Source organism: Scomber japonicus, chromosome 5 (genome assembly GCF_027409825.1).
Source record: "Scomber japonicus isolate fScoJap1 chromosome 5, fScoJap1.pri, whole genome shotgun sequence".
Lineage (NCBI taxonomy): Eukaryota > Metazoa > Chordata > Actinopteri > Scombriformes > Scombridae > Scomber > Scomber japonicus.
This window is the reverse complement of record NC_070582.1, coordinates 36,371,535-36,387,891: the sequence shown is the minus strand read 5'-3', so window position 1 is coordinate 36,387,891 and position 16,357 is coordinate 36,371,535. Positions and strand designations below refer to the sequence as shown.

At 39.0% G+C, this 16,357-nt stretch overlaps 1 protein-coding gene across 1 annotated transcript in view; it reads left to right on the top strand.

The window, feature by feature from the left end:
* Positions 1 to 15,887, top strand: part of LOC128359528 (cytosolic carboxypeptidase 4) — a 170,899-nt gene extending 155,012 nt beyond the window's left edge. The window contains exon 27 of the mRNA XM_053320017.1: positions 15,575 to 15,887. Within this exon, the coding sequence (XP_053175992.1) occupies positions 15,575 to 15,887 (313 nt within the window). The remainder of the gene's footprint in view (positions 1 to 15,574) is intronic.
* The last annotated feature ends 470 nt before the right edge of the window (positions 15,888 to 16,357 follow it).

Sequence of the window (16,357 nt, the reverse complement as noted above, 5' to 3'; positions counted from 1 at the left end):
ACTTAAAACATACAATTAACCCCCCACCCCACCCCCCCACAATAAAAACAAAGTACAGAAAAATAGAAAGACATAAATAAAATGATTGCAGCATAAAATAATAAATTAGCTTTAAAATCATTAAAAGGACACAGAGTGCAAATGAAAGATTAAAATGTAAAGTGCTTTAAAAGAGCTCAATCATAAGCACAGGAGAAGATAAATGTTTTTAACCTGGATTTAAAAATGTTCACAGTTGGGGCTGATTTCAGTTCTGCTGGTAGTTTGTTCCAGTTGTGTGCAGCATAACAGCTAAAAGCTGCTTCACCATGTTTAGTTTGAACTCTGGGCTCAACTATCTGACCTGAGTCAGTAGATCTCAGAGGACAGGACCGTCATTCAGTGTAGAGTGCTGCAAGATAAAAAATAAAAGATAATTAGGGGTGATTCTTGATCGATCAATCACCTATTGAACAGAAAATGAATCAACAACTTTGACAATCAATATATCAATTAGCATGCAACGATAGTGATTATGCTGTGGTTCTAGATTTGCTGCTTTTCTATTTTAGCAGCTTGTGGTGAGAGAATTTGGGATGACAGTTTGTCACTGTTTTTGTACATTTTATAGACAGAATAATTAATAGGAAAAAATCTTTAAATGAATCAATAATGGCAGTAATAATAGTGTTTTTAAAGCACTGATAGAACTTAGTTCTACACTATACCTGAATACTGTTCAAGTCATGTGGACTCCAGGGAAGGGTGGAGTCTTGATTATCACCATCATCACCAATAACGGTTCCAAAGTATATTTCAAAGTCCTCAAGAGATTCTTTGATGGCAAGGGCAAGAGGGGAATCGGACTCGTCACTTAACAACTGGTCTGCATCTTGATTTGACACTGGCATTAAACAGTCATCTTCAGATCCATGCCTACTTGTTGATTGCGAAGTATGATTGCCAACATCACCCGAAGATGGGGGATGCAGGACCTCTGTGTTACTCATCTCAGGAGCTGCTGGTCTTGATTGGCTGATTGGTTCTCCTCTCTGTTGATAATTAAATGAAAAAAAAACAAAAACATATAATTTTTACCTTATCTTTGTTTTTGCATCATCTGATCCAAGCCGTTATGTGTACTATCACATTTGTGCGATTAAAACACCTTGCACCTGAGCAGATTTTTTTGGTATATGCATATTGAGTTAATGTAGCATTGAACTCAAAACCTTTTTCCCACTTCCATCATCTTAGCTGCAGTTAAAATATAAAATTGATTTACATTTGGTTGTTTTGTTTTGCAACAATCATGGTCTCTTAAACCCCATCTCTGTGTCCTCATAGACTTCACCTGTGATTTATTCTAAACATAGCTGCTGTGTCATGCAGATGTAACCTAAATGTCACTACAGGAAACTCACTATTGATTAATCAGTTCTTATTTGAATTTTAAAAAGGATTGGCAAAAAAAATGAATCTCCATACAACACAAGTTCCATACTGTATATCACAGACTGGGTCCATAAAAATGCAATACTGGGGCTTTTTCATGGTTCTCCTGCATTGAGCCACTGGATGCTGGATCTAAATCAGAGGAGCTCTCTGGATGATCCACTTGATGATCAGTTCCAGTCCTCCAGTGATGACGTCTCCTGGTTCTGTTCCTTAAGGATTGTCTCTGCATTGTCCTAGTCTATAAAGAAGTCAGCAGATCAGCAAATTATATGCTTATACAGCCATGATTGTCCAACTGTTCAAAACAAGTCTTTCTGAACTTATTGTGACTGAACATGGACATAAGTGGAGAGAGCAGTGGAGCAAATATGTTATGCATTTACATCTCTTGACCTCTTGCAACTCAACTGTCACCCCCTGATTCAGAAGATGTTTTTGCAGGCTTCATTTTCCTAATAAATTCGACATTGAGTTAAGACAATATATTTATCCTCAAAAATCACTGAGGACATCAGTGATTGTACAGTACACATACTGAATAAGACCACAGGTAGGAGGAAAGCTAAGGTGGACCTTATTAAATGGACTACTCTTTGAAAACAAGAAAAATGTATCAAAAATCATTTTTGGGTCATATCCACAAAGAATGAATTATGCCTGCTAATTGCACCAGAATTGTGCAGCATTTGCACCCACAATCTGCCACTATCAAGCTCTCCACAACAAACAAACATTTCATGTATTTGTACTTTTATAGTATTTTACATTTATAACAAAATCTACTGAGATTTCCTTCAAAAGACAGCAATTCATGTGACTCAGGCAAGTTTGATACATGTTAGATTAATGTCTTAATCTTCCAATACTGTTGTTGAGGTGTCAATGACACCTGTATGGATTTCACAAAAACATCAGTATATTCTGTTTGTTGCCCACAGCTGGCTGCAGCATAACAAGGTAGCTGATACCTGCGTCTCCAAACTGAGAAAGAGGCTGATGTGTGCCTTTATGCACGGTGCTGAGGTAGCTTCATTAACAGGATCGACAGGATTTGATTATAATTACTATTCCGTGTTCTACTATACATCTATACAGGTCAGCTGTTACACACTGTTTCCAGGTTTATACAGTTACATTATTTCTAGACAGACCTTATGGATCAATTCTGAGCCTCACATCTGTTATTTTTATTTTAAAATCTGAAATACATGCTAGTCCATAATCCCCAGATTTCACCCTTAATGAATTCAGTATCTACAGTATGTATTGATATCACATCATGTGGCAGAAGATAAATGACCTTAACTGGCCTCTCATCTGTTGTGTAGATACACAGCATTCGTAATTTAGTCTGCTCGTACAGCTGGCCCACTGTGACTTCAGGGGATACTTCATTGTGACTGTAATCACGAATATCAAACTCAAAGTCTTCCATCGGTCCTTTGGATGAATGTCCATTTGGAAAAAACAAGGATTTGCCTCCAGCAGTTCACAAAAAACGTTTGAAAAATTACATTAACATACCAGGTAGAGAAACAAGCAACATTAGGCTATACATGTATTGCTTACTTTATATGACTAAAGTTAACATTTATCTTCACCTTATCATCTTTGACTTTGTTGATGACACTATCAGGTATATTTCGCATTTGGAGGAAAGAGACTAAATCCACTTCTGCTGCCATTATTGAGCAGCCAAGAGGCTTAAGCATAGGAGGCACAACTATCCTTAATTAGGCTACCTTCGGTTTCTCATGCTCACAAGAAAGTTTCTCGTGCTAACCAGAAAGTATCTCGTGCTCACCAGATAGTATCTCGTGCTCACGAGAAATGTTTTTCGTGCTCACGGGAAACCAAAGTTTTATTTTATTTTCATCATATCCCTTTACAGGCTCCGGATGTTAAAACTGACTTTGGGCAAGTTGAAAGACAGTTTGTCCTGTGCGTGAAAAGCAGAGATGCCTTCTTAATGCAAACTGTCGTATCAGAAGAGCTGAATCACCTCTTCTCAGCTGCTGTAACAGCTCACACTGATCCTTCTCCTTTGGCCTCAACAATAGTGGTCACACAGAAGAAAACAGGAAGAATTTGAATGTGTGTAGACTTCTGATGGCCCTGTCATGGTGGACAGCCAGTTTCTTTCTCACATTGAAGAATTACTCTCTTACTCTCGCTGATGGGTACTATTCTTAACCACTGACTAGGGTTGTGAACAATAAACCGATGCGACCGGATATTCGGTTCAACAAGTCAGAGATACGGCTGCATCGGTAGCAGCCTCCTCAATCAATATGAATTAGCCATGAATTCGTAGATGAATCGGTTGACCAGTCATGGATCGGGTATCGCAAGACTTGGAGTCGGTTGGCGGCATCACACACGCGTCAGCATCTCTAAAACAACACGAGAGCTGAAGCTGCTCGCAAAACTCCGTAGCTGCCTAGCTGGTATTAGCATGAGTGATATACAAGTGACAACACGGAAAATGGAGGAAGTGAAGAACGACAGTGTCAGCCTGAGCGATGGAGGTGATCATATTGCACCTTTGTTACCTATTCTAGTGTTCAAAACACTATGCTCAGGCTGAAATGTTGCACTTTGTTGTGACTATTCGCTGCTACATATACCTCTGGAGTTCCCATCCAGTGATTCAGCCAGACTTTTTTTTTGGTCCATGTATAAAAATAAATACATTGACATGTGATTTTATTGTTCTGGGTTTTTTTTGCCAGTGCCATCAAGCCACAATGATTGGGGATATGTGGTCTTTTACATATTTGAAAAGAAAATATTGTACTGTCACTTTCATAGAATTGGTTTCTTTATTTTATAAAATATCTACAACAAATATTAACCACAGATATTAATCATATCGTTCTTACACTGTATTGAATCGATTCGAATCGAATCAGTCTGTAATAAAAGGATATCGTTTTTGAATCGAATCGTAACCTGTGTATCTAGATGCATATCGAATTGTTTTATCACAGAGAGATGTGCAACCCTACCGCTGACCTAGAGAGTGCAGATCACTAAGTGATGCTGCATTCCAAAAATCGAGATTTAACAGTTTTCATCACCGGTTTTTCAGAATCCCTTATGGCCTTGCATCAGCTCGTACAGCATTCCAAAAGCTGACGGCGATAGAGTTGAGTAGTGTGCCTCATGTCCAGAACTTCCTGGATGACATTATGCTATGGGTGCATAGCACAGGAACATGATACTGCTCTTAAAAGTGTACAACAGTAACTCAAAGTGGCAGGCTTGCAGCTGAATGAAATGAAATGTCGCTTTCACCACTTAGTCAATAATCTAGCAATTTGTGGAAGCATCAGCTGCATCCTCTGGAGCTTCTACCTCAGCAGTGCAGGCTGAAGTGCAGGTAGATCTCTAGGGCAGGGATGAAGATAGATATTTAATACAAGGAGGACATAGGAAAGGTTAATGTCATTCATATGTACGTACTTCCCACATTAGAACCATATGAACCAACTTGGAAAAATAGTGAAGTCACCGTTTAATTGGAAATATTTCAATGCAAGAATCTACCAACTTGCCTTATTCACAAAGGTCATCTTTGCTTATTGTTTGCTGGTTTTGAAAACAACTCTGCTGTAGCCTCCAGTCTGTTCAGATACGTCTGGAATGATAACTTTCTCTGTTTGAGCAGAAGATCTCTTTAGGGTTCAGTTCTGGGAAACTTTTTGGCAGAGGCAGACCCAAGGATATAAAATAAATCTTTGTGGGAGGAGGAGATATTTAAAAACTCTTAGCTGGGAACAAGTGTGGAGTTAAGGACCAAGCCTCCAGTGCCTTCTCCTCCTGTTCACTCAGTCAGACACAGAAGACACTGACTGCCTCTCTTGTTCTTTCACTGGGTTTCTGTCTTTTTCATCCAACCCTCTGTCTCTGTATGTATACCACATACTCTTTGTCCGCTTGTTTCTCTCTCTTATGACACCCACAGGGGTTTCTCAGTGTCTTTGAAAAAAAACACTGTTAGAACTCTAGCTCAGCACTATAATTCACAACTAGTATGGCAGCGTGCCAGGACCTACAACCTGCTATGCTCACTGGAATACATTTAGCTCTGCCTTGGGTCTCTCTTTCTACTGTTGAACCAGACTTCAAATAAGCACCACTTTGTCAGACAAAAGTTATGGTTATATTCTAAATACTGTTCCTGTAGCTGCCCACTATCATCCCATTCTGCTGCTGTTTGAAACTCAGTATGTCCACTGCAATAATGATGTGCCTTGCTCTGGGGAAGGAGTCATCGATACTGACAAAGCAGCACACTTGCATATTCACTTCACTCTCTAAAATATTCCCTCTTCTGTCTCTGACCATTCATTTTGTTCACTTTTTCTTCCATAGAATTGCTAAAGTGCAAAATTCCCTTGTTGTTTTATTTAAAGTCAGTGTAAAGTAAGAATAAATATGTGTTCTGAGTTTGACATACCACAGAAAAGTGTGTTGTTAACCACCCTGCCAAATTTGAATGAAACATTTGCCAAATATATGAAATAAGGCTTCAAAGTTGTGTAAAAATCAGCCTTTTTCTCTGCTACCAAACGCTGTGGGAGTGCCTGCCGAGTTCGCTTAAACTCCGCCCCCTACCAAGTGTCCCCTGTCCCCTGGCGCTACCCTGTCTACCAGAAACATGGATGCTACGTCTGAGAGCTTTCTGCTGCTAACTGTAGACTGTAGTAGTAGTAGTGTGTACTGAATGTATTTATACCTCTACAGCAGCAGGGGCGGGTTTATGCTAAATCCTGAACACAGAAATGTTGAAACACAGTTTGTGAAGCCTAGCTCCACAATTCAAATCTAAATGGTTGAAATGCTTTTTACACCTTTTTTAGAAATACATTTATGACCTATTTAATGTGTTTAGAAGAAAATGTCTGGATTCACTTTACACAGTCTTTAATGACAGTTGACTCTGAAATAAAATTGAAAGAAAAAAGGGGGGAGGCACACTATTTTATAATATAATGTACACTATATAGTTGTCAGGTTCAGGCAACCTAAAACATTCAAATATCAGACAAAGGGAGACAAGACACAGCGTTTAGAGTTTTTACTTGCAAGGAGAACAGAGAGATATGCCCAGTACACATCTCCTTCCTGTTCTGGAGCATATCCCTGAAACCCTCACTATTTATTAGATTTTGGGAAGTCCCTAGTTACATAATCGTTGTTGCGCTAAAGGATGGGGGTCACATAGCAACAACGTCTTTGCATATTAGCATATCAACATCCTTGCACATGTTATCTTGCTTTCGCAAAAAGTCTCTTCGTACGGTTGGTTACTCTTTCCCTCGAAGTCGAGCACGGCTCCTGTTTCGCAACGACAGCTGCAGTCTTTCCAAATCATCAGCCTCCCGCCACGTACGCTCTTATAGAACTTCCTGAAAAACAACTCAAGCATACAGCACACTTGTACATTCTAATACAAAAAACTAGTTGCAGTATAGAAGGTAAATATGAGATAACTTATGTACAATTATTCCAACAATAGTAGAGACAGATTTTTTAAAAAGTGTGTTTTAAAGACCAGCTTTAAAACACCTATCACCAGTTAAATGAGCTGCAAGCTGTTTTCAGTATATAAAACACAAAAACTCAGCGACAGGCTGCTTAAAGATGCGTCACCTCTTCCAGCTGATATTTGAACAGTGATGGAGGACATCTACAACACAATGCAGCCACATCCAGTGCATATGAGGCCTTCAGATTAATTTTAATATACAGTACAGTAGTTGCTGAGATATCAGCAGGACTAAAGAGTTGGTGGTGGACTGTCGAAGAAACAGGCCACATGTCCCAATTATCATCCATGGGGAGGAGGTGGAGGAGGTGGAGAGGGTGGCCTCATACAAGTTCCTTGGGAAATCAATAAAAAAGTAGACAGCAGGCTCCTAAAGATATTCTATCAGTGTTGGATAGCCAGCGCAGTGTTCTTTGTGGTGGTGTGTTGGGGTGGTGGCATCAAGGCTAACTCTAACCCAGCAGACTGAACAAGTAGGTTAAGAAGGCTGGCTCTGTGGCCGGGCTTCAACTGGACAGTCTGGAGACAGTAGTAGAGAGGAGGATGAAAGTCAACATGTCTCATCCTCTCTATGAAGAGCTGTGGCAGATGTGCAGCTCATTCAGTCACAGGATTAACTCACCCAGGTACAAGACACAGCGCTTCAGACCCTGACACCACAAAACATGCACATATTGCTACTGTACTATTATCTGCACTGTACTATTTATCTATATTTATTTTTCTATGGAGTGTTGCTCAGACAGACTGACCAACACTGACATTGCCATCATTAGGGCTGGGTATCGTCCAAAAAATGGTGCTACCAGCACCAATCCAAGTACCCTTAAAGTGATACTTTTACCAACTGAGTACTTCATTTGATACCCATTACACATTTAGTGCACTTGCTTTTATCCGGTGTAACAGCCGTGCAGTGTAGATATACTTTAGAGCGTTTAGATGGCATCTTGACTGCTGGATTGCTAAGCGCACTAACTCAAACTCACCACGACTTCACCACCACAGACAGGTTGTAGCTGCTGTGGCAGTGGGCCAATCACATCACATTAAATTGAAGAACGTTTGTGCTGTTTGGCTGTGAGGAAGTCCATACAAATATATATCATATTTTCTGAGTACAAAAAGGATCAATTGTGAGTATCGTTTGATGGGAGACGTTTCCATCCTACTTGGTTTCAATTTATTTCAGTCAATACCTTAAAGGTATCAAGTACCGATATCCAGCTCTAGCCATCATTGCCATTTACAGGAATATAACCAACACATAAGCCACAGATGCGTTCTTTAGACTATGGCAGGGTTAGGGTTAGTTAATAACATCTTAACCTTTTTGACGTAAGCTGTATTCTAAACCATGAATTCTGCTTTACATATAACCACTGACCTGTTTTGTACCCCATCCTTTTATTTTAATGTGTTTTGTCACCTCGGGAAGGATTACTCTTTATTTTGTATGTGAAAAACACAGTACTGTTCATGCCACCAGAATGTTCAGTGCCAACTATTTTCAGTTCAATACTACATTCAGTATGTTCCATTCTAGTTTGCAAAAGTACACATTTTGAGCTACACAAGATCAGTATTAGGTGAAAATGTTTAATGGTCTTAATGTAGAAATGTGAGCTGCAGTCCAAGCATTGCTGCTAGGAGTGCTATAGTATGAAACAAAAGAAAGCTGTCCTTTCATTTGGCTTCATTTAAACTCAAAACAATCATGCTGAGCAGTTCGATGAAGCCCAGCTGAACTTTGTCTCCTCTTCATTCATTCCCTGTCCTTCCTACATCAGCAATTCAAAAATTGCACGTCTCATCATTGCAATTTTCTTCTAATTCTACTAATTCTTCTGTGCTGTAAGTACAACATTCCCCATAGACACCATGTTTGTTTACTATTTCATGGAAATACTCTGATTAGCTTTAAAAGCCTATATCACCGCCTGGTGGACTGAGATTGATCATTAGTGTGAATTGAGCATATTCACCAGGCTTGTGCCAGGCATTGTGTACTTGCCTCTGTTCAGTTCAGCGTCTATACTGTCTGTAGCCTCCTATTTTTGACAAAGTTATATGCATATTTGCATTCTTTGAAAAAATGTTGAAACAGACAGTCACATTTTTTGTATGATTCCAGTTTAGTTAGTTTAGTTTAGTTTGCTAAAATTTACACAAAAAATGACAAATAATGATAATATAGATTGCAGGGAGAGACGGAAAACCCAAATGGACTTATTTAAAGCCTCCACCAAAAAAATGTTAAAGTTACACAATATTACAGAAAATAATAGGACTACATAGAACAAACCAAATAATTACAATACAGTAATGACAAATAAAGTAAATTAATTAATAATAACAGAAAAATGAGAATAAGTGTGTGTGCACATGTGCATGTGTGCATGTGTCTTGGAGGGGGACATTGGCCCCAGCATCTGATACATGAAAACTGTGAATGGAACAACAGAAAAAACATTTTCTTCTAAACACATTAAATAGGTCATAAATGTATTTCTAAAAAAGGTGTAAAAAGCATTTCAACCATTTAGATTTGAATTGTGGAGCTAGGCTTCACAAACTGTGTTTCAAGCATAAACCCATCCCTGCTGCTGTAGAGGTATAAATACATTCAGCACACACTACTACTACTACAGTCTACAGTTAGCTGCTGAGTTAGCCGCCGAGCTAGCCACTGTGTTAGCCGCCGAGCTAGCGGCAGAAAGCTCTGAGACGTAGCCGCGTCCATGTAGAGGTTGTGACTTTGATTGACAGGTGACACTTGGTAGGGGGCTGGGTTTCAGCGGACTCGGTGGGCACTCCCACAGGGTTTGGTAGCAGAGAAAGAGGCTGATGTTTACACAACTTTGAAGCCTTCATATATTTGGCGATTTTTTTAATCATTCAAATTTGGCAGGGTGGTTAATGTAGCGGACACAGCATCAGTACGGCTCAGAACATCATCTGGCCAGAGTCACCTTTGACCACCAGATGAGTAAATTGAACCAGGTTTGATATAGAGACTGACAGGGTCTCTCTCTTGGACAAACAAAGATCCATTAACATTCCATGGAGCAACCAAGAGTGAGCAGAACTACATAAAGTAACGAAAGACAGATTTTGGTGTCTCCTTCGGATGTCATAATTTATCCGAGAGACTTCTTCCATCAGATAAGAGTCACACAGACAACGGTCGTAAACTAAAAGAACACATTCCTGACTCCCCCCCCTCTGTGTCTCCTGAAACCACACAGAGCATGAAAGTAAGAAAATTAGTGTTAAGAACTTAAATAAAGAACATCTTAGTAAAAAGTATGTTTTAAACAATACCAATTACTTATATCATTATCAATTACCTAAAGAAACCTCCACTGTAACAGCTATTAACAGCGATCATAGATAAATGTGTATTTGAAGAACTGTGATTATACTTTCTCCTTTCATCAACACAAATTTTGGTATGAAAATGTTTATTTAATGTGAGAAAGTGTTACATTGATGTTATGCTTACATTTTGGTGATAATCAATTATCTATCATGGAATAAGTAGAATAACTATGTGCTATGTTTGATCATATTAATCCTCTTCAGGTTTTAATGAATGGCAGCTTGATGAATCAAGCTGATGTCATATCAATGCCAGAATAATACATCCTGTGTTCTGTGTCAATAGATTATAGTATGCATTTTATAATCAGGATTAAATACTGAATGAATGATGATGATGAAACGTTTCATGGTAAAAAGCTGGAAAATAGATCCTCAGAGTAGCTGTGATGAATCTGATTGGCTGACACACAGGAAGCCCTCCCCAGGGACAAAAACCAGCTGCACCCATCTGAAACCAGCTTTGCTGACCTGGATGGGCTTTGCGTTGTTTCAGGTTTTGCTTTGTCCATCTTTTCTTTTCTTCACCTCACACATTCTTAACTTAGTCACCTTATCTTATTCTTTATCTAAGTTTTCATTTTTGAGGATTTTGACGTGTGGCCAACGCTGAGATCTCTCCAGAAAGTTATTAAACAGTGAACAAATTGGACTTTTCCTCCATCTTTCATCAACCTGAGAGAACTTTTGAGCAGACAAACGCCTGTCAACCCTACGACTCATCATAACTGAGAGGAACAAAGTCTGCCAGCGGACAACGACCGGAGCCAGGCAGTCTGACCTGGACCAGCCACACCCCGCCCGGACCTGCAACACTCTCTGAGATCTTCCACTTGGTGTGCGTACGCGTGGTTCTGAAGGACGGACAGCTGAGACCCTCCATGGATGAAAGTAGGATCCAAATATTGCATTAATCAAGGGTTGATGTCAGATCGAGTAATTCAAATTTTCTTAAAAAGTAAAACTCAGTAAAACTTACAAGTTTTCTTAGTTTCCACATAATTACATATCCTTCATTTAAATTCATCATTCACCATCATCTTTCATTCATGTCGCTATATCGAGTAACCTCTTGAATTCATATTGTATTGTATCATCACATTTATTTAGACATCATTTATTAGTAGTGTGTAGTTAATAAAAGCCATAAAACTCAATCAATTGTGTTTGTCTATTCTTTGAAGTGATACAGGGGATCTATTGAACCGTACAGCCATGAACTTTAGATATTTGACTGATTCAGAAATGTATTAATTTATTAATTATTATGATTTATTGATTTATTAATTGGCTAATCAAACAACCAATTAAGTAAAATCTTTTCCTTCTTACGAAGGTGGTGCCCCTGATTACAAAAGCTATTTTTAATATCTTTTAATATCCATAATTCGCTACATTAACAACACACTTTTCTGTGGTATGTCAAACTAACAATGAACTGTTTTTTCTCAGGTTAGCTATTCCATAACTTGCTACCTCTAAAGCTTAACAAAAATTGACAAGTTAAGTCACCATTAGCTTCACAGCTAAAAACTACTGAATCTGTCAGCGACAGTAATTATTTATGTTATCGGGTCAGTCGGAATATTCAGTGTTATGTCCAGAACACTTGGATCAGAAATGTTCACTGTATGTTGGCAGGTGTTGCAGCACTGTTGCCTTTTCTTCTAGGATCAGAATTTTTTTGAGGGGGTGGAAGGGGGTGATACTGCTGTGATATTCCTGCTGCTCATATGATGAGATTGATTGTGACCTTTTCCTGTAGTGCACTGTACTATCAAGCCCTGTTTTCATGAACTCAACACTGCATACTGCTAGCCCTCTAAACATAATAGACGACTAGATTTGCATCCTCAAACCTCTCAGATCAAATAAGGATGGCTTTATAATCAGAGATAGGCTTTTACAATGCTTCTTTCTTTGTATGACTAGATATTCAGTTCAGGCACAGCTTTTACACACTGATGGTTCTGATATCACAGCTCAGATGATGAATTTCAGAATGAAAAACAATCACACACTGATTTAATCCAATAAATCAGTGTGTAAACAAAGCTGCAGTGGGCGCTGTACAGCAATTAAACACTGGGCCATCAGAGAATCAGCATTTGCACTGTATTGACTGTACACTGTAGACAAGCTGCTCTGCCTCATTGCCATTCACAGCACACACACAACACAAACACACACAAATACAAAATGGGTCGCTATCATCAGTATGCTAGACGTATCACTCACTCTCTTTCCCTTCTGTCTATCACTCCTGCTCATTCTGCTCTCTCTTTTCCCCTCCCTCCTTTTTCCTTCCTCCCCAATCTTCAGTCTCTCTCTCTCTCCATCCTCTTTTTCCTTCCACTCTGTTTTCTCCCTGTCTCTCTCCCTCTGTCTATTGCCGCTATAGTAAGAAGATCAGTGTGCATGTCACATCCTGTCTGTCCCAACAGAGTCCCATTGTGTCTCTACATGCTCTCAGTTTGACTTACGCACACACACACACACACACTCAGCCGTCCACGAGTTGTGTGTATAATCAGATTACTGGTTACTGGGGCTTTCTGTCAGCTGAGAATGACAGTGACTGTAGCTGAGCTCAAGGTCACCTCAGCATGAAATGTATGCAAACACCACGCAACAAGTTGTTAGATATATTGTCCATCATTACAGATGCAGGCTGAGCAGCTGAGCTCTGTTCAGACACGCACAACTCATATTCACATTCTAGTGGAGTCAATCTCAAATTGTGAAAAGCTACCAAATACAGTATGTCAGGGTGAATCCTGGAAAAATGTGCACAGAATAATGTAACATAATATTTGAGCTGGATGGAACGCTGCAGCCAAACAAACATCAATCCTAGTTCTAAATATTTCACTCAGTGTGAACATTGTATGACCGATTGAAAGAGAATATATATATATATATATATATATATTATAGTATAGTATTATAGTGAGGGATAAAATGGATTTGCTGACTTATTAAAATTTCCCCAAAGTTCTTTATTTTTGATGAACATATACATTATAGTGGTACGTATGCTTTTCAGCCAGGCTTACAGTAAGGCTGGAGAGACTGTAATGTTTGCCAGTTGGTCCATGACTTTGGTCCAGTCTAAAATATCTCAACAATTATTGCATGGTATGCTTTGGGGATCCTGGTGAACAGGGTCGCAGGTGCTTATCGCACATACTAAGCATCAGCATGTAGCACTGTCACTGTGAGTATGTTAGCATTGAGTTGTAGGCACCACAGTGCCTAAGTACAGCCTCACAGAACCACTATGAGAGCTATAGACTGTACACTCTATTTGTACTAGGGTTTAATCCTGGGAAACAGGATTCCTGGGAAACCCAATCAAAACCATTTCCCAATTCCCGGATATTTAATGAAAAATAATATTATTTGGAAATATGAAACAGAACATTGGCGAAATATGTTCACTTAAAGACTGTGTAAAGTGAATTCAGACATTTTCTTCTAAACACATTAAATATGTCATAAATGTATTTCTAAAAAAGGTGTAAAAAGCATTTCAACCATTTAGATTTGAATTGTGGAGCTAGGCTTCACAAACTGTGTTTCAACATTTCTGTGTTCAGGATTTAGTGGGCGGGTCTGAAAATCATCGCAGCGTGATTAGCATAAACCCGCCCCTGCTGCTGTAGAGGTATAAATACATTCAGCGCACACTACTACTACAGTCTACAGTTAGCCAGTTAGCTGAGTTAGCCGCCGAGCTAGCAGCCGAGTTAGCAGCAGAAAGCTCTCAGACCTAGCGTCCATGTTTCTGGTACAGGTGGTGACTTTGATTGAAAGGTGACACTTGGTAGGGGGCGGGGTTTCGGCGGGCATTCCCACAGCATTTGGTAGCAAAGAAAGAGGCTGATTTTTACACAACTTTGAAGCCTAATTTCATTTGATTTTTTTAATCATTCAAATTTGGCAGGGTGGTTAACAACACACTTTTCTGTGGTATATCAAACTCAGAACACATATTTATTCTTACTTTACACGGACTTTAAACATAGGCAGACAGTTGACTCTCATAAAACATGCATCACATGTGTGTGTTTGCATGCTCAGTTAATACAATGCACTAAGCACAAGCATGTTCTTCTGAGTCTGACCTTGTGGAGTATCTATGTGGTTTAGTTCCATAACACCTTTCAAAATCCCATCCCTCAAATTCATTCTGTTGCAGGGTAGTGACTCTAATACTATGATATACTGATTTCTATGCCTTCCCTGACCTAATAAAGAAATGTTATGTTGACTTCGAGTGATCATTTGCGCTCGCAGCCTCAAAAGTGGAGCAGCTGCAGAACAGACTTAGTTTAACTGAAGGACTTAGAACACATTTCGTTATTTTATATAATGCAGATTTGTAAAATATTTCTTTTATGAGGGTCACAGTCACAGACTGTAGAAATGTAGCATTTCATAATTGTGGTAACAGCGGTGCAGCAGATGTAATGAAGTCCACGCAGCACGCTGGATGTAAACTAATATTAAGCCTATAGCCTATTCATTATAATGTCCATGGACATACATTGAGTTCTTTTGCCTTAATAATGATAAAAATAGTACATAAAAAAGGTCAGATCAGGAACCCATATATGCATAATGTCTCCTTGTTGTATTTAGAGTTGCTTGAAATGACCAGGGTTCAGCTAATATTATGCCTTTATAAAGAAATTCATTTCCTGGGATTTAAATTTTTTTTTAAAAATTATGAATCCTTACTCTGTACTACATAGTGCACTATACACTATCTACCCTCAGCCACTTTATTTGAGTGTATAAAAGTTTCCACTATATAATTTCCACTATGATTCCAAAAGAGCAACTTTACACCTACACTAGGCTTAAATGAAGTTGTTCTCACAGCACATATTCTCACTTCTGGTAGTAGGAAAAGCACACGTGTCACTTATAACATTAACAATGGTTCATGTAAGTCAGACAGTGTGACACTGAAGTAGCTAAATGGAATTCAGTTATCACTAATCTGATCATTTACACCTGTGGCTTTCCTGCTGTGATTTGTCAACATGTCTTCTCTGAAACAATCCTGTCAAAAACGCTTTTAAAACTGTTTTTAAAAAGTGCCTCATGTACCTAAAGCAGGAATTGTATCTAACCAAAAATAAAACCAAAAATAATCTTGTCCTATCCCCTCTCCTGTCCTGTCCTGTCCTGCAGCTGTTTTGAAGATGACGAGCCTCCATGTGTGGAGGAGATTGAATATGCTGTAGACTGTCCTTCACTTAAAGGCACTGATCTGGATTCAGATGTCAACAGCAACATGGACAGCGCTGACGGAGAGGAGGAGGGGAGCGACGAAGGAAACAAGGGAGAACAACAACAGCGAGGCAGTGTTGGCCAGTCACAGCAGTCAAGCTTGAAGAGCCGCCTCTTCCCTCACCTAATCACAGACGCCTCCACTGAGACGCTCAGCGAGAAAAGAAACACGCGTAGTGGTGTGAACATCACTGATGGACATATCTTGAGTTAAGACTCAACTTTATTTATAGAGCACCTTTCATACAAAAATGAAACCCAAAGAGCTTCACAGAGCAGGATTTAAACAACACACACAACACAGACAAACTAAATTAGACTAATGAGTTAAAATTACAATAATAAAGTTTCAAAAGTAGGATAAAAGTCAATAAAGGACACAAGGATGAAATTATATGAATCAATTATTAAAACATAAAAGCTAAACCTGTAATCAAATTGAATGACCATGATCATTAAAAAGATAGGCCTGTCATTGCCTTTTAAAAATACAGAGACAGCTAGATATTCTAATAATATGTTCCATAAAAAGAGAAGGCAGCTTCACCTGTACTTTTATGGGACACTTAAGGAACGTTTAAAAGCGATGTGGACCTTGGCTGGAACATAAAATGAAAGATGATCTCTGACGTTGGAAGTAAAATAACTTTAACATCAATGCTAAAAGATACAGGTGTCCAGTGT